Genomic DNA, 25981 nt, shown 5'->3' with positions numbered 1-25981 from the left:
GATGCCCTCGCTCTCCCTCTTTTGGGGAGGGAGGTTTGAGCTTCGTCCACGACGCCTGAGATCGGTGTGGAAGTGGAAGGAGATGCGGCAAAGATGGAGAACTGAGCCATTTTCCCTTTCACCCTCAAAATGGCGACCCCAATTCTCCCACTTCCTCTTATTCCTGGGGCAGGGCTGTCAGAGAAATGCACGAAGAAAGGCGATGTCGTGCGGGTCTGAAGGAATTTTGGAACGCAGGGAGGGCATCTTTCCGAAGAGGGCATGAAATACGGAATAGAATGTAATTGTGTGGATTTGATATCTCTTATGCTATATTAGTTAACTAATGCCTGTGTCTCATTATTCCTAAATGCTTAACAATATCTCAATGGTGGATTAATAGTATATAAGCATGAAAAGTTATTTTGATAAGGCATAAGGCTTTTGGACACTTTGCAATTTAAAGTGTCAATCATCCGTTTTTGTTAAGAGTTCTATCCTCAGGTTGTATGAAATTAGTTGCAAAAAATGCTGCACATCCGAACATTCAGCTTTTATTTTTTGTGAAGTATCCGTATCCTAAAACAATTAAAATTGATCTGAGTGCAATGCTTAAATTCTGCTTTTAAAAATTGTCTCATAAGGTATTGTTTCAGATCAATTTTTCCTTTGATTTCCTAAGAATCTGCTTTTTTATTTTTACCATAAATGTTTTATAATCTAAATAGTTTATTAATATCTAATTCTTTCCCAAGATAAAACAAAGGCAAAAAAAGCAACATATTCTTGCTTCTGTCACTTTTCCTGCTTCTATTTCTGGATCCCAAATAACATGAAATAATATGAAAAGACAGGAGAGAGGTCTCAATTTTTCCTTTCTATGAAGAATGAAAATGGGCATAGTGGCAGAGTAAATATTGTTCATGCTTATTCTGTTCCAATGAAATTGATCCTAAGTAGCTTTTGGGGTGAGAGGATTGGGGGAGAAGATAGTGAAACTATAAGCATAGTATATTTGAGAGTGGTACTTACTAGCAATGGAGTTAAAAAATCTTTTGTATGCCTTTAATAATGGTATAAATGTGCTTCTTTAACTTTTAAAGAAGAAGGGTGAAAGGAATTTAGTATCTAGACTAAAGAGCTTGTAACCTTATAAGATGTCTGTTATTACAAATTTTTAAAATTTGCTTCTTTATTTTCAAGTGAAATTTACATATGCAAACACAATTCCATATAATCCTGATATAGCTATAGTTATTCATTAGAAATCCAACCTATATTAGAATAGCTTTTTTTCTTAAACAAGTGTGATCTCATGGGATCATTGAATAATTGCTTTAAAAAGGTGAGTCTTAAAGCATCATCTTTTTTCAGGTGAAGATTGTGTTTTCATAATTCAAAAAGACAACACTGTAATTGCACTGAAAAAAGAAAAATACATTTGTCTTCTGATTCCTGGGTATAGTTAATTTATATTAGAATAATATATTATTAATTTCTTAATACTTGTGCTTTAAGACTTCATATTCTTCCTAAGAAATCTATAAAAAGGAAAGTAAAACATCCAATTTTAATTATTTTCTATTTCTCCTGTTTTTAACATTTATAAAGAAGGAGTCAAACACTTTTTTAAACAGGAAGATCATCAGAGGCCTTAATTCCAATTTAGAAGCAAAAATAGCAAATCTAAGAATTATCTTTTTGTGGTCTATTCTCAAGGCTAAGATAGTAATTTAAGAGATTTGTTAACTTTCCACACTAATTTTGATAGCTTTTATGCAGTGTATATGTATATTAACACAACAGGAATAAACAATCTACTATGTTCAGATATTTATGGATTATGGTTTCCCTTTATAGAAAAATCCTGAGATTCAAAAAACAATGTAATTCTTTGTAAATTGCAAAAGATCATTACTGTAAGTGGGGAAGCAACCAGTCATGTTACATCCATACTTGCAGTATGGTATCAGTTTCATTTTAACTAGGATACAGAGGGTGATGTTCAGCTGAGTAAGAACTGATTAATATATAACAGGATGTGAAGTAGTTGATGATCCAATGAAGTACTGAGTAAATTGTCTGACTACTAAGCAGCTAAACTGGATTTGCAATACATGTTTACTTAGGAATAAATTCCATAGTATTCCACGATCTTATCTTTGAGGGTGCTTTGTTTGAGGCTTAGTGCCAAACAATGGTCTAATGTGATCATGATAATATATCTATGTTCTTAAACCAGAGATATTTTCAGTCTTAATACCAAGGGGGCAACAATTTTTTCTTTCTTTTTCCAAAATATATGGTTTTTGATGTATGGATCTATAGAATTTCTCTTTAAAAACTTGCCATTATTAAAATTCCCATGTTATATGTGATTAGAATTAGAAAATAAGTTGGAAGACATCTTAGAGGTCTTTTGATCCAATTCCCTGTTTAAACAGGAGATACCAATCCAGATAAATGGCTGTTCAACATAATCTTAAAAACTTCCAGTGATGGAGCACCCAGAACTTCCACTGATTAATTTTGCTCACTGTCAGGAAATTTCTCCTTAATTCTTGGTTGGTTCTCTCTTTGATTTGCTTTCATCTATTACTTCTTTTCCTGCCCTCCAGTGCTTTGGATAATAGGTTGACTCCCTTCTCTCTGTGATAATCACTCAAATAGTAGAAGACTACTATCATGTTCACCTCTAGTCCTTCTCTTTGTTAGACTAGGCATGCCTAATTCACACAATTGTTCATCAGATGTATAGCCTCCAGTCCCTTAATAATCTTTATAATTCTTCTCTGTACTCTTTCTAGGATCTCAATCTTTGTGTGTGTGTTGTGATCAGAACTGGATGCAGTATTCATATGTGGTTTTACCAAAGCAGTAGATAGTGGTGCTAATACTTCATGTGATTTTGGTACTATTCCTCTGTTGAAGCAGCCTAGGATTGCATTGGCTTTTTTGGCTAGCTGCAGTATACTGCTGGCTTATACTTAAGTGATTGTTCACTGGGACTCCTAGATCCCTCTCAGAGTTGAGCCAGGTACCATCAATACTCTGTGCATTTAGTTTTACTTGCCGGAGTATAAAAATCTTAATTTTCTCATCACTAAAGTATTCTGTTGGATAGGGCCTAGTGTCCTTCTGGATCTTGAGCTTGTCCTCTAAACTGTTTACTATTCCCCACAGCTTGTGTCATCTGCAAATTTGACGAGTTTCCCTTCTATCTCTTCATCTAAATCATTTATGAATATATTGGAGTACTGGGCCTAAGACAGAACCTTGGGGTACCCCACTGCATGCTTCCCTCCATGTCAGTTCCATGTTGAATGTGTTTGCTTAGCCATGGTAGCTGTCTATTCTATTTTTCTATTTTACAAAGAAGTAGATTATGGTCTACTTTGTCAAATATCTTACTAAATTCCAAGTATACTATGTTCACAGCATTTTGCTGATCCACTAATTTAGTCACTTTATCAATACAATAAAGTTTGCTTGGCATGATTTGCTTCTGACAATTCATATTGGCTTTTAGTAAAAGCTTTGTTTGTTTTTAGGTGTTCGCAGATCTGTTGTTTGATTATCTTTTCCAAGATCTTCTCAGTTATTGTAAAGCTGATTGGTCTGTAGTTAGTCTGTAATTTTTTTTCCTCATTAATACTACCTTTGGTGGAGAGGAAGCCAGCATATCCAGATTATAATCATCTTGCTTACTTGCTATATGGAATAGAAGGAGGTCTGGGGAAAAGATAGGCAGCAAAATCAAAATCATATTTTGTTAAAACAAAATGAAAACTAGATTAATTTAGGGAATTACATTAGAAATGCAGGATTGACTTTCAAATTATAACATCTTGATTTTCATAGCTGCCAAGAGACTATGAAGAGTCAGTCTGGTACCGTGTTTCCCTGAAAATAAGACCCTGTCTTATATTTTTTTGAACCCTGAAATAAGCGCTTGGCCTTATTGCCATGCCCTCAAAAGCCCAATTGGGCTTTTTATCAGGGAATGTCTTATTTTGGGGAAAAACATGGTATATAGGTAGTCCTCGACTTACAACCGTTCATTTAGTGGCCATTCAAAGTTACAACAGAACTGAAAAAAGTTACGACCATTTTTCACATGACCATTTCAGCATCCCATGGTCAAGTGATTTATATTCAGATGTTTGACACTGGTTCATATCTATGACGATTGCAGTGTCTTGGAGTCATGTGATTATTTTTTGTGATCTGACAAGCAAAGTCAATGGGGAAGCCAGATTCACTTAACAAATGTGTCAAGAAAAGTAATAAAATGGGGCAAAACTCACTTAACAAATTTCTCACTTAGCAACATAAATTCTGGGCTCAATTGTGGTCATAAGTTGAGGAAAACCTGTAGTAGTTAAAATGTTGAACTAGAACTAGGGAGAAGTTTTGAGTCCACCTTCAGCCAGGGAAACTCACCAGGTGACTTTCTTTTGCTATGCTATAAGTATAAGCCAATTGATATCATAGTTTTTGTAGGAATAAAACAGAGAGATCTGATATAAACTGCCTGAAATATCTGGGCAAAAATTGAAATATAAATGTAACAAGTTATGATCATGGGAATTTGGGATAAATGAAAACTCTTTCCTAAAAATAGGATATAGTTTAAAATAAGTACCATACATAATGTAAAATGATAGAAGTTGTAAATCATTGTATTTAGAAAGATAGTCACTCTGTTATTATTCCTCTATAATAAAGTTGGCTTTCAGCTACAAAATGCATATAATGTCTATTGTAATTAAGTAGGTAATTAAGTCTTAGTATACTTATATGTAAGCCTGAATAAAAATGTTATATGCTGAAAAAATGAAGTGTATTGGATCTTACATAACTTCACTGGAATCCAGATACTCTATGCTAGGCTTCCACAGCTTGTAGTGGCTTGCACATTGATACCTTAAAAATAATTATGGGCCCCAAAGGAACGTTTATTTGTCAAGCCAATCAGCTGGTGGTAGTATTGGAACTGACAAGGTTGGTGAGGCTTGGAGGCATTTGGCAAAGTGTCTTTTGGGGTATTGATGACTGCTAAAACTAGGTTGTAAAATTTGGTAGCAGTAGATTTGTTAATTTTTCAAAAAATACCAATGGGTTGTACAAGACTGCTTGACAGGCCATATGCTATGTGTACCTGCTGTAGATAAAAATGTTAGCACCCACACCCTAGGACCATACCACAGACATTCAGTAGCTGACTAATTAACTTTTGCCAGTTAACTAGCCTTCCATCCATCGATAAGAGGAGGAGCAGGTTTCTCAGAGGAAAACCTATTTGATTTCAGCTTTATTGATTATATTCATTTATAAATGTTACAGTTTTAATTGTTAGTGCATATTTTGATTAGTTGAAACAATGCAATTAATAATAGATTATGCAGAATCTTATACTATACCTACTTATGCAGCTGTAAGGAGATGTTTGCTTCTGTAGTCCTTTCCACATGCTTCCATATAACCCATATCTGCTCCCAGAAGTCTCCAGATTTGAAGCTGCAGTGGAAAAAGTAGAAAAAACTATTCTGCCATCAGTCATACCACAATATTTCTTCAGCAATAAACCACTCTGGGAGAATATTCCGATTTAATAATGTTATAGTCAATTTACCGATAGCATGGATTTGTGACAATAACATGGATAGAAACAGACCTTGCGTTGTTGAATCATAATGTTGCTGCTTAGGAAGTTCAGTTGAACTGCACATGTTGGTGTGAAAAGCAAAAGGTTGGCATCCATAGTTTCCCAGTTTATTTTTGTTTCTATATTCTCAAGATTACAGAGTCTTGGCACTGAGGTTTTGCTGTAACATGGCTCTTTTTCTGAGAATTGGTAAATTCCAGTGCTGCTTGTGGTATTCTGAAGAAATGTAATTGTACAAATTGTAATTTATTTAGATGGTTATATTTTATAAATTAGGGATTCGAATGAACATTGAAGAAAGTGAATGTGGACTGAAATCCATCCTTGTTCTTTGAATTATATACTGGGTAGTGAGAGTCAGGATAAAGCCTAAATTTTATCTTGGGTTACATTTAATTGAAATGATGTATAGTTAATATGATTATTCTCCATTAATATATTTACTAATTTTCCCACTCTAAATACATTAAAAATTGCTATTTCTAACAATGTTCAGTGTTCTAGTGTGATGCTCACAACAATTTCACTATGTATCAACCATGCATAATGATTAGGAATGGGAAAACAAAGATGTTGAGTAATGTAAAGGGAAACTAGTGATAGTCACTCATGAAAGGAGATTGTGAGAAGCGGGAGTTATCTTCATAATTCTGTTATCCACTTCATATTCTTCTCAGCTACAAAATAATGAGGAAAAAGGAGTCTTATTTAGGCATTGAATTAACTAGACATAGGAGCACTTTAGTTCTGGCTTGAAGAGGTGAATCAATCCTCCTTTCAGATGTAAATTAAAGCTAGTCCTTGTTTAGCTACTGCAATCTCTTCCAATAAATGGTTGCTTTATTGAGAGGCTGTAAAGATTTCTAGTTGCTGCTATCTTATCCATAAGTTTCAGCTAGTCCAGAATGCAGCAGTGTGGACAATTCTTGGGGCCCCTGGGTGGCCCATATTAGACTGATGTTCCACAAACTGCACTGGCTGCCGTTTTGTTTTAGATCCAAAGCAAGGTGTTGATTTTCACCTTCAAAGCCCTGCATGACATGGATCAGCCTATCTGAGAAACCAATTCACCTTGATGGAATTAGCCTGAGGAAAGTGAAAAGACTCCTAGAGAGGCTCTGGAGGCTGGGGACAGCAAAAAAAGTCACTTCCTGTCCAACCAGAAGTTGGGAAAGGGGACGTTTCGGGCCTCCAGAGGGCCTCCAGGGGTGGGGAAGGCCGTTTTCGCCCTCCCCGGACTCATAAAGAGGCTCTGGAGCCAGGTGAGAGAGAAAAATGGGCCTTCTCCACCCACCCCCAGGCCCTCCAGAGGCAGGAAACAACCTGTTTCCCTACTTCTGATGGGCCCAGAAGGCCCGAAAATCAGCTGGCTGGCACGTGCATGCCCACTGGAGCTGAGCTCGCATGCCCACTGATATGACTACGTATGTCACCTGTGGCACGCATGCCATAGGTTCGCCATCACAGTTATATATACTGTATTTGATTTGCTGTAACTCCTTGCTGGTTAACCTGCTATCAAATATAGTGTTTTGAAAACCAAGGCACCCTATAAAGTTTACTATACTTGTTAGTATAACTCTGCCTATGATCTTTGCTAAAATGTGAATGCTATTTTATATTACAGGCTGCCTTGAGGGGAAGGGACATTGAGGTTCGCATCCTGGAATCTTTTTTTTTAAGAATCTGAAACAAGGGACTCCTTTTTAATTTGGACATGGCCAACCGAGGAGCAACTAGACCCAATGGGCCCAATGCTGGGAATAAAATATGTCAGTTCAAGTTAGTTCTTCTTGGTGAATCTGCAGTTGGCAAATCAAGTTTGGTGCTTCGCTTTGTTAAAGGCCAGTTTCATGAGTTCCAAGAAAGTACAATTGGAGGTGAGAAATGTTACAATTTCAAATTTAATCATTTATGCTTATGAATTGGTAATCATGTCAAGGTAAATTAAATTATACTTAATTGTGTCTCTGTCACAAGCTATTGTATTACTTGTATAATTGGGTCTTTTATTCACTGTGAATTTTTAAAGTATCTGCTTAAAAATCCATGTGACAATTTTTAGAGAAAGTTTTTAAATAAAACACAGTTAACTACAGATCATGTTATAATCTGCTGTATTTTACAGTTAAATAATTGTCACTTACTGTAATGGTATGTGGAAAGATTAGAGAAAGAGTTGCTGCCTAGGGAATGATCAGTGAGACGACCATAACTCACAGCTCAGCAGCCTTCCACCTTTCTTGCTCCACAGATCAACACAGCGGTGGGGGAAAAGGATGATTTTGCATATGCAATCTACTTTATGCACATGTGCAAATGAAGCTTTGCGTGCCCGCCCACCACTTGAGTGGCTTGGTTCCTAACAGGCTCTGGACTGGTAGCAATTCAGGGGTTGGGGAGCCCTCTCATAGCTGCATAATGATGGAGCAAGTGGGACATTCCCTAAATTATCAAACTAAAGGTTATTGCAAGAGAATTATATAATCAGGCTCCAAGATTGATGTCAGCCTTAACAAGTACACAGACAGGAAAGACCGCCAGATAAACTAGATCTACTTTATGCTAAATATTCACAGAAACCTGCAAGTCTGAAAGTACAATTCTCTCACCATCACTTTTACAGCATGGTAACAAAGAAGGTCCTTCCTTAGCCTCTTGCTTTGTCTACTATGCATCTGTGGGCTGTATTCTATCTTGTGTGCTAAGGTCATTCCCATATATCATTACAGGAACGTACAATCAAAACAGAGCCCAAAATTTCCATTGCTAAGCGATGCAGTTTTTAAGCAAGTTGTGCCTTGTTTTATGATCTTTTTGCTACTATTGTTAAGTGAATCATTGCAATTAAATGAATCGTGGTCAATAAGCGAATCTATATTCCCCCATAGATTTTGCTTATTAGAAGCTGGCTAAGAACGTTAAATGATGATCATATGATGCAGGATAGTGCAATTGTAATAAATATATGCCAGTTTCCAATTGCCCAAATTTTGATTATGTGACCATGGGTATGCTGCAATGGTTGTAAGTGTGAAAAACAGTCATAAATTACTTTGAATAATCACTAAATGAATGGTTGTAAGTTGAGGCTTACCTGTGCATTTATTGACCATTTGTTCAGCGATCATTTGTTTGAAACTGCGTTCGCATTAGTATTAATTCTTCCATGCTACATAGCATATCAGGCAGCAAGGGATCTCCAACATTTTTTATTTTGGGTGAATACTTTAGCATCTCATGTGATGTTTATAATCTTTTAAGTCTTCCATGAACATTCTTTGCCATGTATTTTGAGGACATCCTTTTGAATGTTTGGCATTAGAGCCGAGGTGGTGCAGTGGTTAGAGTGCAGTACAGCAGGATACTTCAGCTGACTGCTAGCTGCAGTTTGGTAGTTCAAATCTCACCGGCTGAAGGTTGACTCAGCCTTCCATCCTTCTGAGGTAGGTAAAATGAGGACCCAGATTGTTGGGGGCAATATGCTGACTTTGTAAACCACTTAGAGAGGGCTGTAAAAACACTATGAAGCGGTATATATGTCTTAAGTGCTATTGCTATCGGGAGAGGGGGTGTCTATCTCATTGCCACCTTGGGGATTCAATTGTTCTCCATATGGAGAATATAACCTGCAATTTGGAATCTTCTGCATACAACAATATTATGTAATTTTTAGTAATATGGTCAAAATAGTAAATCTTTAGGATTTTATGAAGGCATCTTTGTTGGAAGACATCAGGTCTGTGGTTAATAGTCACTGATGCCTTCCCGTCTGGCATTAATGGCTGTTGGGATCGCTATAGCGGTGAGCATACAGAATTTAAGTTTCAATGATATAGACAATGGCCAGATTTTTTTAATCCTGTGGAAAAAGTTGTTGCTTTTCCAATGTGATCTTTCTTTGTCCATCTCTGCATCTTCATTAGGAGTGATTACACTACCCAAATGTGTAAACCTTTATACTTCCTCAAGTTGCTGTGATCTAAGTATGATTCCCCGTATCTATTGGAGGGGTCTGTGTGACTCAGATACATGTTCTTTGATTTCTTAGCACTTATCTTGAGGCCCATTTGGTTGCTTCTTCATCTGAGATAGTGGTTACTTATTGTAGTTTTGTCTCAGTTTTCTCAAGGCGATATCATCTGCAAAATCCAGATCGCCAATTTACAAAGTTATAATAGTGAAAGAATGAATAAATAAAATAAAATAAAATAATATTAGACCTATATATATATATATATATATATATATATATATATATATATATATATATATATGGATGGATGGATGGATGGATGGATGGATGGATGGATGGATGGATGGATGTTTTCTCAGGTTTTCGTGGGTGTTTGTATGTAGGTCTTTGGTTATTCGGGTCTTCTCCCACGTAAAATTGGAAGTGTCTTGGCGACATTTCGACGAAGTCTCATTTGTCATCTTCAGGCTGGTGTTCTCGGCTTCGTGCTTCCAGGAGCAATGTGAGATCGCAGCTGTCTCTTCCTTTTAACTGCTAGTGGGGGTGTGAGCTGATTGGGTGGGAACTTGGCTGTGTTCTGATTGGTTGGAGGTGTGTTCTGATTGGTTAGGGGCTTGGCTGTGCTCTGATTGGATGGGGGGTTGGTTGTGCTCTGATTGGCTGGGGGGGTGTTGTGTTTGGGTGGGGGGTTGGTTGTGCTCAGCTTAGTCTGAGTTGCAGGGGGATTTGAGCTGGTGAGCTGCGTTGTTGTTGTTTGGCTTCGTGTTTGTGGCCGTGCGAGCTCTTCATGGTGGGTGTCAGTCTGCTTCATGTATGGATTGGAAGAGTTTAAAGTGGCTAATGATGCAGCTGCGGTCTGGCTTCTGGTCCTTGGTCGTGGCTCATTATCAGTGTGGGTTTGAGTCTGCTTTCTGCGTGGATGTGTGGTGGTGACATCCTGTGTGGCTCTCGTGAGTGTGGGTCTGGTGTCATTCGTCGTGTTAGGGACTCGTTTGTCAATAAGGGCGGGTTTCCAAATGGCTGGTAGGCGGGAGGTATCGTCTCGTTTGTTCATGCTGTGTGGGCGTTTTTCTATCTCGATGGCTTCTCTGATTATTCTGTTGTTAAAGTGTTCAGTTTTGGCGATAGTTCTGGTCTTTTTAAAATCAATATCATGTCCTGTGGCTTTAAGGTGTTGGACCAGGGAAGAAGTTGGTTCCTCTTTTCTGACTGAGTTCTTGTGTTCTTCTATGCGTGCACTTATTTGTCTGTTGGTTTGTCCGATGTATGTGGTGGTGCAGGCGGGTTCAAAGTATTCCATATAGAGGTTGGCAATGACAGGTGAGAGGGATGATCCCATGGGTGCTCCTTCTATTTGTTTGTATTTCTGTCCATTATAGATGAAGTATGTGTTGGATAGGCAGTGGTTGGTCAGATCTAAGATGTGCTTGGGGGGGTTATATTTGTTTTGGATAACTGTCAAGGCTTCTTTGACAGTTATCCAAAACAAATATAACCCCCCCCCCAAGCACATCTTAGATCTGACCAACCACTGCCTATCCAACACATACTTAATCTATAATGGACAGAAATACAAACAAATAGAAGGCGCACCCATGGGATCACCCCTCTCACCAAAGACAAAATTGAGTTAGAAAATCAAGGAGTATATGAAATCCCATGCACCGCCTGCCCCACCACATACATCGGACAAACCAACAGACAAATAAGTGCACACATAGAAGAACACAAGAACTCAGTCAGAAAAGAGGAACCAACTTCTTCCCTGGTCCAACATCTTAAAGCCACAGGACATGATATTGATTTTAAAAAGACCAGAACTATCGCCAAAACTGAACACTTTAACAACAGAATAATCAGAGAAGCCATCGAGATAGAAAAACGCCCACACAGCATGAACAAACGAGACGATACCTCCCGCCTACCAGCCATTTGGAAACCCGCCCTTATTGACAAACGAGTCCCTAACACGACGAATGACACCAGACCCACACTCACGAGAGCCACACAGGATGTCACCACCACACATCCACGCAGAAAGCAGACTCAAACCCACACTGATAATGAGCCACGACCAAGGACCAGAAGCCAGACTGCAGCTGCATCATTAGCCACTTTAAACCCCTCCAATCCATACATGAAGCAGACTGACACCCACCATGAAGAGCTCGCACGGCCACAAACACGAAGCCAAACAACAACAACGCAGCTCACCAGCTCAAATCCCCCTGCAACTCAGACTAAGCTGAGCACAACCAAGCCCCCACCCAAACAGAACACCCCCCCAGCCAATCAGAGCACAACCAACCCCCCATCCAATCAGAGCACAGCCAAGCCCCTAACCAATCAGAACACACCTCCACCCAATCAGAACACAGCCAAGTTCCCACCCAATCAGCTCACACCCCCACTAGCAGTTAAAAGGAAGAGACAGCTGCGATCTCACATTGCTCCTGGAAGCACGAAGCCGAGAACACCAGCCTGAAGATGACGAATGAGACTTCGTCGAAACGTCGCCAAGACACTTCCAATTTTACGTGGGAGAAGACCCGAATAACCAAAGACCTACATCTATATCTATATCTATATCTATATCTATATATATATATCAATTTTCTTACTTCTTCGTAGGGTTTATGTGTGTTTTTCTTCTAGCCAGGTTTTCCCTACGTAGCCAACGTTTTTTTGTAGCTCCAGCTCAGTAGAATCTCATCTACTCGGTTCTGGGCTTTTTTCTTTTCTAACACCTAGCAAGCTCTCACTGCTAGGTGGGAGACCTAAATAGATCCATTTCTAGCTCGTTAGCTGTCATCAGTAGGCCACACCCATTTATCTATCTATCTATCTATCTATCTATCTATCTATGTATCTATCTATCTATCTATCTATGACCTTTGCAGTGTTCCTCAGTCACATGGTCACAATTATAGCCCATAAGCATTGTCCTGTGTTTGACCTGTGGAGTTTTTTCCTCTTGCGGAGACATGCAACATAATACCAGTGATGTTTATGTGGAAGATTAATATGTTTTCTGTTCAGGGCATTACTCTGTAATGACTGCAAGTAGAGGTCCTGGAAAAGTATCTTGTTAAACTATTGATATCAAAGAAAAATATTTCTATAACTACAACTTGAGGCACAGTTTAAGTGCCTAAAACATGCTAGCTGTGTTATTAGCAGCTTAGTGATTTTGATTCTAATTAGCAATGAGTATCTGTATGACCTTTACACTAACCTTAAACAATATATTGATGTTAATTCATTATTCCATGGTTGAGAGTCACTATTTAGTTCATCATATTTATATCATTTCATAATTCTCAAATTCAAGAGAGCCTTTTCTTTAGTTCAATTTAATCTTCCCCCACAGCTGGCTTGAAACGAAAACCCCATATGAAACATGACTCTGCCCCTGTGAGCTTTCTTCTGTATTGCCAGTTTTATAGGGACATTTGCCACTAGTTGATTACCCCTCTTTTATTTAAATTTCTGGGGTCATTGATCATTTTTATTTTTCGTTAAACAATCTAGATAAACTTATTTCTGTAGAAATAGTAAAATTTTATTATATTATGTGTAAACTTCACTCACAAATAGTTGCCAATAATTCATGTTGTTCGGGGTACTTTGCTGTTGTTCATTTCATTGAATGTATTTTATTGTTCAATGACTAAAATAAAGTTTCTATCTTCTGTCTAGTCCAGCATTCCCCAACCTTTCCGATTGGTGGCCTGGTGTGTGTGTGTGGGGGGGAAAGAGGATGGTTTATGTGAAGGGCAGGTGTGCATGTGCATGCACACAACTTCATTTGTGTGAGCGTCAGGCACACTGCAGCCCGCCACTCATAGGGCCCGGTTGCGAGTAAGCCATGGCCCATGGGTTGGGAACCTCTGATCTAGTCTATTAGTATGATGCACCAACATCTATCATTGTTGGGAAGAACCAATAGCCTTCTTTGGCATGATGGTGGATGAGCACTTATGAAGAAAGTAGAGTAAGCCCCATGTTACTTCTCCATTGTAGATATATAACAATGATTATCAACACTGGTAATCAATAATACAGAAAACATTTACACACAGGCACACACACAGGCACACACACACAGACACACACAACTGTAATTGATATGCTTGGGTCTTTAAACATTCCCTCTTCCATCCAAAACACTTTTTCATGGATTGAGCGCATGTTTAGAATTTAGTGTACTATTGGGGACAATTTGTTCATAGATTATTTTATACATCCTTAGTAATTGATAAAATTCCAATAATTTGATGTATTTAAAATACCGTGGGAGTTGTGGTGGCACAATGTTTAGAATATAGTATTGCAGGTTAGTGCAGCTCACTGCCATGAGTTTGATCCTCATTGGCTGAAGGTTGACTGACTACCTTCCTTCCAAGGTCGGTAAAATGAGGGCCCAGATTATTGGGGCAATATGCTGTAAATAGTGTAGCCTTTATTGTGATTGTACATCATATATACAATGAGATTGGTTAGAAATTGGTTAAACTGCTTAGAGAGGGCTGTAAAGTGCTACAAATCAGTGTATAAATCTAAATGCTATTGCTATTAATGAGCAATTGCCCTTTCTTTATGAAAAACAGTATCATGTGATCAAAACACTAGTATTTAGTGCAAAGAACTATGGTTATGGAAAAGAAGCAAATTTGGGGTTGGTATCAGGGACTTAGTGGTGACATTGAACATTTAGCCTTCTTCATGAACTGAAATGTTTTTACTAAACCAGTTTTAATTGTATTGTAGGTGGTACAATAGTACAATGAAAACATACAGTCTGTTATCTTGGACATTGCCAGACATGTACCATTACAGTTGCCCTGTGAAGTTTCAGCCAATAATCTGACCAAGTAACCAATAAAATTAGGGCTATCAGATATGAATTGCAAAAAAATTGGTTGACGAGCAGATGGTAGCAAAGACATTTTTATATCTCTTTGCTGTCATCTTCCGTGATGCAGTCTACATGTGGTTGTCCTAAAACATATTGAAGTCAGTTTTGTCTCAGAAGCCTATGCACAATATAACATGGATGTTATTTATTTCAAATTTTTGGATACTTCCAGTTATGTCTATTGCATTAGATTCTGGTGATGTAAGTTGAAATAAAAATACATCATATAATGTTTAGGTTTGCATAATCTGCTAGATCATTATGTTGCTTTCTTTGGATTTCTTGTAATAAACACAAATTTGCCACGTATCTCGTCATGGGATATACTAAGTAGTTCACAATGATAAAGAAATAAAAAGCACGTTAAAACAAAGAAAGTAAAATGGCAGAAAAAGAAAACAAGGAAAAAGAAAAAAAAAGTAAATCAAATATGACTAGTAAAAAAGTTGAGCATTGGGGAGCAGAGGAGGGGAGGTGGAGTCTGCTGTCAATCTAGACTAAAGCCACCTCCAGAGTTGAGTTTCTCCATTGGGTCCCCAGACAGATTTTTAGAACTAGGTCTTCAGACTCTTATGAAAGGATAGGATGTGGGGGTAGATCTTACCCTAGAGGGCAGGGTATTCCAAAGAGCAGGTGCTGCAGTAGAGAAGGCTCCTCTTCTGGATCCTGACAGAGTTCTTTGACTGATGGGATCTGCAATAGGGCCGCTCTGCTGGAGTGAATAGGACAGGATAGTTGTAGTGGGACAATACATTTCATTAGATAGCCTGGACCTATGCCATTAAGAGCTTTAAAAGTCATAATCAGCATCTTGAACTACACTCGGAAGCAGATGGGTAGCCAGTGTAGTTTGTGGAGCAGAGGGGTAATAATAGCCCAATACTGCTCTCACTGCCATACTTTGCACTAATTTAAGCTTTCAAATGGATTTCAAGCCCATATGGAATATATTTCAATAGTCCAAATGAGAATTGACTAGGGCTTGAGTAACTCAGCACAAGGATTCACAAACCAGGAAAGGTGGCAGCTGGTGCACAAACTGGAGCTATGCAAAATTCTCATAGTCATGCCTGTTCCGTGCTCTTCGAGCAGGAGATGTGAATCCAGGAGAACCCTCAAGTTGCAAAATGGATCTGAACAGGGAAGTGCAACCCCGTCTAGAACTAGGCATGACAATCTCAGATCCCAAAGGCACTCAGTCTTGCCAGGGTTCATTTGAAATCTGTTGTTTCCCATCTAGGACCTCACAGCCTCCAAGCATTGCAAGAGAGCAGAGACAGCATTACTCATGTATAGAGATGTAGAGCTGAATGTCATTGGCATATTGATGATATCTCAATGCAGCGACTTCATGTAGATGTTAAATAGGAGAGTATAAACCTTATGGAATGCTGCAAGTGAGCAGGCCAGGGGTTGGATCTCACTCCCTATCAATACCAATTGTAACCAACCTCAGAGAAATGAGCTGAACTGGTTTAAAGCTGTGCTGTCCAGCATCCAACTTATGAAGCTGACCAAAAGAATACCATGGTCGATGGTATCAATGGCCATTTAAAGGTCAAGAGGAGTGAGAATGGTTGCACTATTTTCATTTCACTCTCACCAGAGACCGTCCATAAGTCTCTGTCCCAAAACTAGGCCTGAATCCAGGCCTTGAAAGAGGTCCAGGAAATCCTTTTCATACAAGACTCTCTGGAGCTGCTAAGCAACTGCCTTTTCTATCGTTTTCAGGAAGATGGGAAACTGGACAGAAATTGTCCAGGCAGGTGAGATCAAGTGATAGTTTCTTAAGGAGAGGACAAACCAGAGCTTCCTCAAAAAGTCCTAGGAATATCCCCTCCCGCAGTGAGGAATTTATTACTGCATGAATACACTTGCTGCTCATGGTGAATCACCAGCCTGGAGGGACAAGAATCTATGGAGAGATAGTTGAATTGACAACACAAAGGACCCTGTCCTCTTCCCTAGGAGCAACAGGGTCAAACTGATCCCATATTACTAGGCAAGATGACTCCCTAGACATCTCATGAGGATCTGCAGCACAGAAGGGTTTCAACCGGGAACAAAGGTCAGTGATTTTTCAGGAAATTCTTCTGCTTGGCCTTGGAAATGATTGTTCAAGCCTCCCCGCCCCCTCCCCCCCCCCCAAAAAAAATAAAAATCCCCAAGCCTAGGAGGGATCCGGCAATAGGAACAGGGCCGAAGAGCGATTTTGCAGATGCAATAAGAACAGAGAAGTATTATTTTTTCATTTTATGGAAAACGCAATATTTCATTGTAGTGCAGAGTTAGCAAGAGCACTAAAACTTATATATCACTGTACAGTACTTTACAGCAATTCCTAACCTGTTTGTTACCAGGAACCAGTTTTATGGAAGACAATTTTTCCACTGTCTGAGGGGTGGGGTGGAAATTGTGCAACCTAGATTCTACGCATGCACAGTTTCACTCACCTGCCTCTCATCTCCAGCTGTGTGGTTCAGTTCCTAATAGGCCACAGACCAGTACTGGTCCACAGCCTGGAGGTTGGGGACCCTTGCTTTACAACACTCTTTGTATAGTTTACAATATCAGCATATTGACCTCAACAATCTGTGTCCTCATTTTACTGACTCAGAAGGATGGAAAGCTAAGTCAACTTTGAGCCTATCAGGATCAAACTCCTGTCTACAGGCAGAGTTAGTCTCTGATATTGCATTCTAACCACTGTGTTACTACAACTCTTTTTAGATCTTAATAGCAGACTTATCCTCATCTCCAGTGGCAATCTAGGTGCCTCAATTTCAGAACCTTTAATTCCTCTGTGAACCATGGAAAATAATGGGAGCGAAGGGTTAAGAGAGATTAAATAGGGTTAGAGTTAGCAAATCCTTCAGGATATCTCCCAGTTCCTTCTGGGTCCATCAGCCTCTGGGGGCAGACCATTTGGGTGGGTCTGGTCTCTGCAGAGTCGGGTGGTGTAACAGAGTCTCAAGGATATTTTTAGATTCCCCATATAGATGACATTGGCATTGCTCCTATAAGACTATTAGTTCTAGTCTATGACCAGTGTTCTGGGTTGGATCTATGACATGGCTGCCATGGATATTATGAACAGCCACTTCTCAGGCTGAGTGGAAGGAAGGCAGATTGAAGTCACTTGAAATCAGAAGTTTGGGGAACTTCACTACTGATCCAGAGACCAGATATGCAACCTAACTTCTAGTGACTATGTCATATGTCATAGAGCCTTGGGTGTAAGGAAATAGTGTTACATATAAACTAGACCACAGTGAAAGTTCTATATACATCCTGCTCTTTATGCTCCAAATTTCCTCTTCTTCCCCTGTGTACTTCATACTCTCTTCCCCGCATCTTTCAATTATAAATGATGGTTTGTTGCACAGTTGTTCAGATTGGATTTGGCATTTTTGTCACCTATCAAGTCCTTTCCAAGGACCTGGGATAGGCAGATGTAGACGTTTGATGGTGTTACAGATATCATTGCAGGATGTAAACTGTTCGAGTAAAGTCAGCTTTTGCAATTGACTAATAGTGTATGTCAGTGCCAATGGTGTTCAAGTGGTGCTCCAGATGTTTTGAAGTTGAATCCATTATTATTTAGTGTCTGATCATTTTAATGTTTACTGACATTCAATGTTTGTAAACCCAGATGGGCAGCACACAAATCTAATAAATCAAATAAAATAATAAAGAAAATTTATAAACCATTGGATCTACAGTAACTTGTACTTTCTTAGAAAATTGAAGTCTGCCTGACACTATCGCTTATAATACAGATCAGACTTAAAGCTTGTTCCCATTTGTTTTACACTTTTATTCCTATCTTTGCAATATGCTGCAGAACTGTAGATGTCTATTACTTCTGCATTGTTTTGGATTTACTTGTTCTTCCCAGAATATCTCACACATGTTTGTGTGTGTGTGTGCATTTTTCTCTGCATTGAAATAAACTTTAAGAAATAGATAATTGCCATAATAACTAAGAAACTAGAAAAACGAAGTTGGAATTGATCATTTAATTTTAGAAACTTGGGGCGTGGCAAAGTGTTTAATAGGAAGTAAGGAAATAATATAGAACAAAGATCAGTTTTCCTTCTGAATAAAGCTAAAGGTTTTTTAAAAACATTTTTATTAAGGTTTTTTTTTTTTTAATTTGATTTATGTGCCGCCCTTCTTCGGAGACTCAGGGTGGCTTACAATGCGTTAAGCAATAGCCTTCATACTTTTGTATATTTATACAAAGTCAGCTTATTGCCCCCACAAACTGGGTCCTCAATTTATCTACCTTAGAAAGGATGGAAGGCTGAGTCGACCTTGAGCCTGGGAAGAATTGAACTCGCAGTAATTGCAGGCAGCTGGATGTTAAATGCTGCCTTAGGAGGCATTAGCCTCCTACGCCACTCAGGCTCAAGTTATAGAGTATTATAAAATACAAAAGTAAATAGAAGAGCAGGGGCGGAGGGGGAACTGAAGTGAGGGAAGATGGGGGGAGGGGAGAAAAAGAAGCATTGACTTCCGAGTCTGTTACATTAAAATAAGGCATTAGCATCAAATCACAACTTTTTGCTTTTCCATAATAATATGAACAAGTCATTTCTATCTATCAGTATAATCTGTAAAATCCAAAGTCAGAGTTTCATTCTTTTCCACATCAAGCATGAAGTTCAGAAGCGGATCTTTTTTTTTAAATCAAGCTCAGTACCTTGTGATTACATGGACAAGTTATTAAATGAACCTTCCTCAGTCTAGTAATTTTCGAATACATGGAGTGGAAAAGGAGATCTTATCATCATTAATCATAAAACGCCTTATAGTTTGGATTTAGATAATTGTCATCAGCACCAGATCTACTTTGCTATATGAAAGATTGTCTTCCTATATTTAAATATTTTTATTGAAATTTAACACTTGCAAAGTTATGAATTGAATTTAGATTTGACCTTATAGTATATACACTGATATTAGAAGTCAACATGCAGCCCTGTGTCTATAAACCTATTAAAATAAAACATTATTACTGTCATGGAATTTTTAATGGAGTGTGGCAGAAAATAATGTTCTAAGCTAATGGGACATGCAGAGAACCCAATTTCTGTTCCTTTCTCTCTTTCTTTAGCTGCTTTTTTAACGCAAACGGTATGTCTTGATGACACAACAGTAAAATTTGAAATTTGGGATACAGCTGGTCAAGAACGGTACCACAGTTTGGCACCAATGTATTACAGAGGAGCACAGGCAGCTATAGTTGTATACGATATTACCAATGAGGTAGGTAAAGTTAATGTGATAGTTGAAATCTTTGTTATCAATAAAAACATTGGTATAATATTAATTTATACAATATGAAATAGTATTTCCATCATAACAAATATTTTTGCTTTATTTTTAACATATGACGGCAGTTGTTCAATAACATAGTTTATTTACATTCAAAAATTTTAGGATGAGAGAATTTTCCCCCCTCTCCTGCCATTTCCTAAGTATTAGGGCTTTTTTAACTTTAGAATAGATTTCAGGAAACCATTTTCTGCTATATATTGCTCCTAAAATTGCTGTTGTTTTTCAGTCTTCAAAGCAATTTGCAGTATATATTCCCAAATTGTCTTGTTCTTTTGCAAAATATTGCAAAGGTTGGTTCTATACCATAGAATATCAAATTATACTATTGTGCTTTTGATCACCCAAACTTTTCACTGGATGAAAAGCACTGCTATCCATTATGAAGCTACAGCACAAAAAACACATTTTGGATAGTTTTCCTTCAAGTTTAATTAAGATAATTTCATATTTTTATACCGTTATCATTTCTGCATCTTATGTGGGTTGTTGCTATGTTGCCTTGTTAATTTTTATTTTTTATAATATTAATATTCAATATGAAAGCCAGCTGGGTGACTTTGGGCCAGTCAGTTTCTCTCACATCACAAGATTGTTGTTGTGGGAAAAATAGGAGGAAGAAACTGTTGGAAATGTTTGCTACCTTGAGTTATTTGTAAAGATAATACAGGTGGAGTATATATTAATAAATAAAATAAATATATAGTAAATAAATAATTTGTTATTATAATTTTTATTCATGTATCCATTTTAAAAGTTAAAGTAATGAGTGAACATCTACATTATGTCATGTTTTTTCCATTCTTTGTTTTAAGATATTAAAATAATTTTGTAATATATCTACATTTATTATAGAATATTTTTTATAGATTGAGATCTATTTCATCAAAAGTATAAAGAATAAGAAGATATATATATTCAAGATATAGTACAATAAAGTAATAAAATTATTAAAGGAAAAAATGTAGGAATGGAAGACTAATAAGCTATATAGATGCTGGCTGTTTACAAAACATTTTACTTTGCCTATTTCACGTTAATGACGTGGCTATTTTATAGATTAATTTATAATGTTGAACAAATTTTCATTGAAGCAGGAGTTTGTAAAATTAGGAGTTTATGCAACAAAAGAGTAAACAGAATTAAATTAAAATGTAGTTTTTGGCATTGGATATCAAGCCATATCCTTTTATTGGCATCTTGTAAAATGGAAAAAGAAATGCATTTTTTCTTTAAATACTTGACAGGAATCTTTTGCAAGAGCAAAAAACTGGGTAAAAGAACTCCAGAGGCAAGCAAGCCCCAACATTGTAATAGCTTTAGCAGGAAATAAGGCTGATCTAGCTAACAAAAGGGCTGTAGATTTTCAGGTAAGTTTTAGTTCTAATATTTTTGTCTGAAATTGTAGCTTTGCTGAAATAATATATAGAAATGTAAAACACTGTAGTAATATTATTACTTGGATAGGATACTGCTAGTTAGGTGTTCATTTTGTGATTCATACTATGAATATTCTAAGTCATCACTCATCTTCTGAAACATCGAAATCTACTTATCAATGTAAAAATAATATCTGGAATGACAGTGGCTGGGAAGCAAATGATAGTAATTACAATTGTACCTCGGTATTTGACTGCTTCAAAACTCGTAAATTTGGTAATTAATACATTTTGATGACAAATGTTGTCTCGGTACTCATAGTTTCTTTGGTAGGCGTCCTGCAAAAGGAAGAAAGGGATCGCTGTAGAGGGCAGACAGGAAATCGGTCATACTTGGAAGGTTGCTACAAAAGGAAGGGGGATGGCTACAGAGGGTGGACAGGAAGTAAGCATTTCTGGGAAGATCACTGGCATAGGAAAAAAAGACAGTTTTTCCTGGCCAAAACAAAAGGTCACATGGAAAGTCATCTTGTTTGTTTGGCACTTGTTTTTAGTGCTGTCATGCCTCCCAGAACCAATTAACATTGAGTACTGAGTACTACTATATTTATACTAACAGAGTAGTACCCTGTTTCCCTGAAAATAAAACATCCCCTGATAATAAGCCCAATCGGGCTTTTAAGCGCATGCCATAAAATAAGCTCCCCCCCCCCCCGAAAATAAGCCATCCCCTGAAAATATTTAAACACATGCACAGCCTGGTCCCTGCCATTTCCTCTGGTTTCCTCCATGCGCCCCAAAATAATAAGACCTCCCCAAAAATAAGGCCAAGTGCTTATTTCAGGGTTCAAAAAATATAAGACAGGGTCTTATTTTCGGGAAAACATGGTACATAAAAAAATATCAGTTCTCCCTTCTCCTTATTAAGCAACATAATATTTATTACAATAATTGTAATTGTTTAGAACTGCCAGATGAAATTGAAGAGTATAACTCATGTTATACTACCACTAATAAAGGATCTTTACTATCAGTAGTAAAGAATTACTCTGCTAGTTGTTGCCAATTATAGGGAACAGTTTATCTCAGTTTCAAGGACCATTGAGTCAGTGTGGCCAAAGATATTTCCATGGTCATATGGCCAACATGATGTCACAGACTGCTGTTACCTTCCCACCAAAGTGGTACCTTGGGGTGATGCAGTGGTTCAGTGGTTAAGAAGCTGGGCTTGTTGACTGGAAAGCCAACAGCCCGGTTTCAAGACCTGAGCGTCACATAATGAGGTGAGCTTCTGTTCTAGCTCTAACTCCTGCCAACCTAGCAGTTCGAAAGCATGGAAATGCAAGAAGATAAATACTATCACTACATAATTCTTTTAAAAAAATTAAAAATCTTAGATACTGTCTGATATTCAGAAGCCCAGGTATACACTGCGTGTGTTTACCTAACGTGTTAGTTAATATGTTTGAATAAATAAAGTATTACATTTGGACTATGGAAGCCCCAATTTAAATTGTCACACATTCTTGGGGTTCATTGGATGATTTTGGCCAATCCTTAAACAATTCAACAGATTTATAGCAAGATGAAGTGCAAAAATATATATATGCATACTTTAACAGACAGGCAGATTTTAATTGGTGATAATTATGGATAAAAGTAGGACCTGTCAGGAATTTTGAGGGCCATGAAAAATACAATTCTTTGTGTATAAACATTATAGAGAAAAGCCGGAGCTGTAAAAGAGGGTATTTGAATTGGAAAGAAAAATTAGAAATGCTTCCATGTACTTGTGAAAGTTTTAGTAAAGCACACCTATTCAAGTCTAGTATTAATATTTCACTACCTTTAAAGTAAGGATAAATAACACTGCCAAGAGAATTATCAACAATAAGTTTACACATATAAGTGCTAATATGGACATATCATAAGTTTATAATATTGTAACTTATTATAATATTATAAGTTTATAATATTTTCTTGGTTTTCAGCTGTCACAAGAGGTTCAACTGTATTGATTTTATAGTATTTTCAAAAATTAAATTGTAGAGGTCACAGCTCCTTGATATTTACTGTATTGTAATAGAATTTTCTACATATTTGGAGCTGTTATTTATTGCCTTTTTGAATCTTATTTGGAATCCCATAAATCAAAAACATGACTGGTTGCAGAAAATTCAGTGAAATAGGGTAGTTATGGAAGATACGTTAAATTTAGCATCAGTATGTTTACCATTTCAAGTATATTTTAACAAGCACCAACCTAAATAGCATGTAAAGTGCATTGAAGATTTAAAGATAAGTTCTCAGTGTAAGTGCAAAAATAAACAAGAGTTTGAGTTGAACTTGATTCTTAGTAACTTGTCAACAGTTCAGAAATGGTTTGTTATTTCCTTCTTCAAATTTTTTTTAAAATTTTGAGTTTACCGTAAAAATTAACTCTAAATAAATTCTATATAAGCAGGGCTACAATTATGTGTATAACTTTTCCTTGTTAGCCCTTTTGTTTTTGAATAAGTATAGTATCATAATTAGAATTAATTTTCTTTATCCTTTAATCACTAAACTTTCAGATTTTAGCTTTGAAACACTGGACATTTATAGATCATAAGAAGAAATAACTCAGCAGTTTCATACTTCTGCTTCATCCAGTTGCATTTTTGTTCATTTGTGTAGTTGTCACTGCAAATCTTTAAAATTACTTATTTTTGCTGAGAGTATTGAACTGACTAAACTAGTCAAGTTAAAATTTGATCTTTAAAACACTATTCTAACTGCAGACAATACATATTTTGTATAATACAGAATTACAGCAGGAAAAATAAATGGACATTTTAAATTTACAGGAAGCACAGTCTTATGCAGATGACAACAGTTTATTGTTCATGGAGACCTCAGCTAAAACATCAGTGAATGTAAATGAAATATTCATGGCAATTGGTAAGTGAACTCTTACTTAAAGTTACAGTTTAAAAATATTTTTGTGACACGTTAAGAGAGAGCAGTCATCAAAATTATCAGACTTCAGTGGCAAATGGACAGCCTGGTCTCTGATTGCTGCTTGTTAATAATAATTTGACATTTTTTATCATAAAATGCACTGCAATTTTATATAATTTACAGCTATTTTCAAATAGATAAAGTCAAAAGTATTAATGGAAGGCAGAATATTTAAATAAAAAGTAGATTAGCAAAGATAATGTTCACTTTGAGCATATAACTTGATTTATTTTTAACGAAGCACTTTTCTTCTATTTGTTTCTATTACAATATTTTCTGATAATGCTATGGTAGGCAGTTTATGGCCCCATAAATCACGATTGAGGAAAATTTGGTTTTATCAGAAGGAGCCCATATTTAATAAACGTATTAAATTAAAAATGATCTGAAGGCTGCTAAACATCTGGAATGGAATCCAGGCTTATTTGTGAACGTGGCCTAAACTAAGGCTTTAATTTGACATCTTATTCATTAGGCATATTGAGATGAGCCAGCTCAAGTAATACTAAACTCAAATTCAAAATTATATTTAATTTCAATATCTGAGAATATGCATTAGATCAGTTTTTACTGTTTGTATCAAATTCAGCTTATTCCAATGTTGTTCAGTTAATTGGAGCTGTACCATATTATGTTGACATTTTCCTTTATTCTTTTAAGTAAGTAAAGTCTCATTAGAAAGCATTTATATTTCCAATATGTTTGTAAAGTAATTTTGCAAACCTGTAAAAAAAGTATTTACAGGTAGTCCTCAACATATAACTGTTTAGTGATCCTTCAAAGTTACAGTGGCACTGAAAAAAGTGACTTATGACCATTTTTCACACACGCAACATCCCCAAGGACATGTGATCAAAATTCAGATGCTTGGCACACGACTCATTTTTTTAAAAAAAAATGATCTCTGCCCAGACACTCAGGGCGGCTTACAATGTGTTAAGCAATAGCCTTCATACTTTTTGTATATTTATACAAATTCAGCTTATTGCCCCCACAAACTGGGTCCTCAATTTACCTACCTTAGAAAGGATGGAAGGCTGAGTCAACCTTGAGCCTGGTGAGATTCGAACTTACAGTAATTGCAGACAGCTGGTGTTAATCACAATGCTTTCAGTCTGCTGAGCCACCAGGCCCGCAAATTTATGATTACCGTATTTTTCAGAGTACAAGACACACCTTAATTTTGGGGGAGGAAAACAAGAATTCTGCCTCTGCCTACCAGCATCAGGAGCAGCGGCGTCCTCACTTCCATTCGGATTTTGATAACGAATAGCACAGATCTTTTTATTAGTTTAAAACAAATCCTATCACTATTTAACTGGAGTAGGTAGGGTGGGAGATGATTTTCATAGGGGCAGAAGAGGGACTTGGCACCAAAGGCTCCACTCTGGAGACGCCCCCGTCTTCCTACCTATAGCTGTAGGCGTTGAAAGCCTGGCATTCTTGCAGCAATGCCCCATAGAGATGCAGCACTTCAGTCCTCCTTGACACTGCCATCTCATAAACACGGTGCCGGGCTTCCCAGCAAGCCCCCTGCACCTTTGCTGCCTTGGTCGGAGCTTGATTCCAGAAGCGGCCCAGGGAAGCACAGAGGTCGGGACTTGGTTGGCGAAGCAGGCGCTGTGCAGGGGGCATAAGGCAAGGTGCTGCCACCCAAAACACTGTTGCTGCAATCTCCACTGCCTGGATTTCTCTGCTGCCTCCCCAATTCCAAAAATGGG

At 37.4% G+C, this 25981-nt stretch overlaps 1 protein-coding gene and 2 long non-coding RNA genes across 3 annotated transcripts in view; 1 reads left to right on the top strand and 2 right to left on the bottom strand.

The window, feature by feature from the left end:
* RAB5A (RAB5A, member RAS oncogene family) overlaps positions 1-25981 on the top strand; it is a 29055-nt gene that overhangs the window by 295 nt on the left and 2779 nt on the right. Inside the window, exons 2-5 of the mRNA XM_034402247.3 lie at positions 7275-7527; positions 19661-19812; positions 21129-21251; positions 24107-24200. Coding sequence (XP_034258138.1) covers positions 7365-7527; positions 19661-19812; positions 21129-21251; positions 24107-24200 — 532 coding nt within the window. The 5' untranslated portion in view covers positions 7275-7364. The remainder of the gene's footprint in view (positions 1-7274; positions 7528-19660; positions 19813-21128; positions 21252-24106; positions 24201-25981) is intronic.
* LOC148114309 (uncharacterized) lies at positions 3420-5499 on the bottom strand. Its single transcript, XR_015733972.1, has 2 exons — positions 5407-5499; positions 3420-3711 (listed from the first exon to the last, which is right to left on the bottom strand). It is a non-coding gene; the product is annotated as an uncharacterized LOC148114309 (long non-coding RNA).
* On the bottom strand, positions 7499-21599 carry LOC148114308 (uncharacterized). The gene is made up of 3 exons (XR_015733973.1): positions 21503-21599; positions 15146-15250; positions 7499-9789 (listed from the first exon to the last, which is right to left on the bottom strand). It is a non-coding gene; the product is annotated as an uncharacterized LOC148114308 (long non-coding RNA).

Source organism: Pantherophis guttatus, chromosome 4 (genome assembly GCF_059756535.1).
Source record: "Pantherophis guttatus breed Tessera chromosome 4, ASM5975653v1, whole genome shotgun sequence".
NCBI classification, from domain to species: Eukaryota; Metazoa; Chordata; class Lepidosauria; order Squamata; family Colubridae; genus Pantherophis; species Pantherophis guttatus.
The sequence above is the reverse complement of the archived record's forward strand: the minus strand, read 5'-3'. Positions and strand labels throughout refer to the sequence as shown.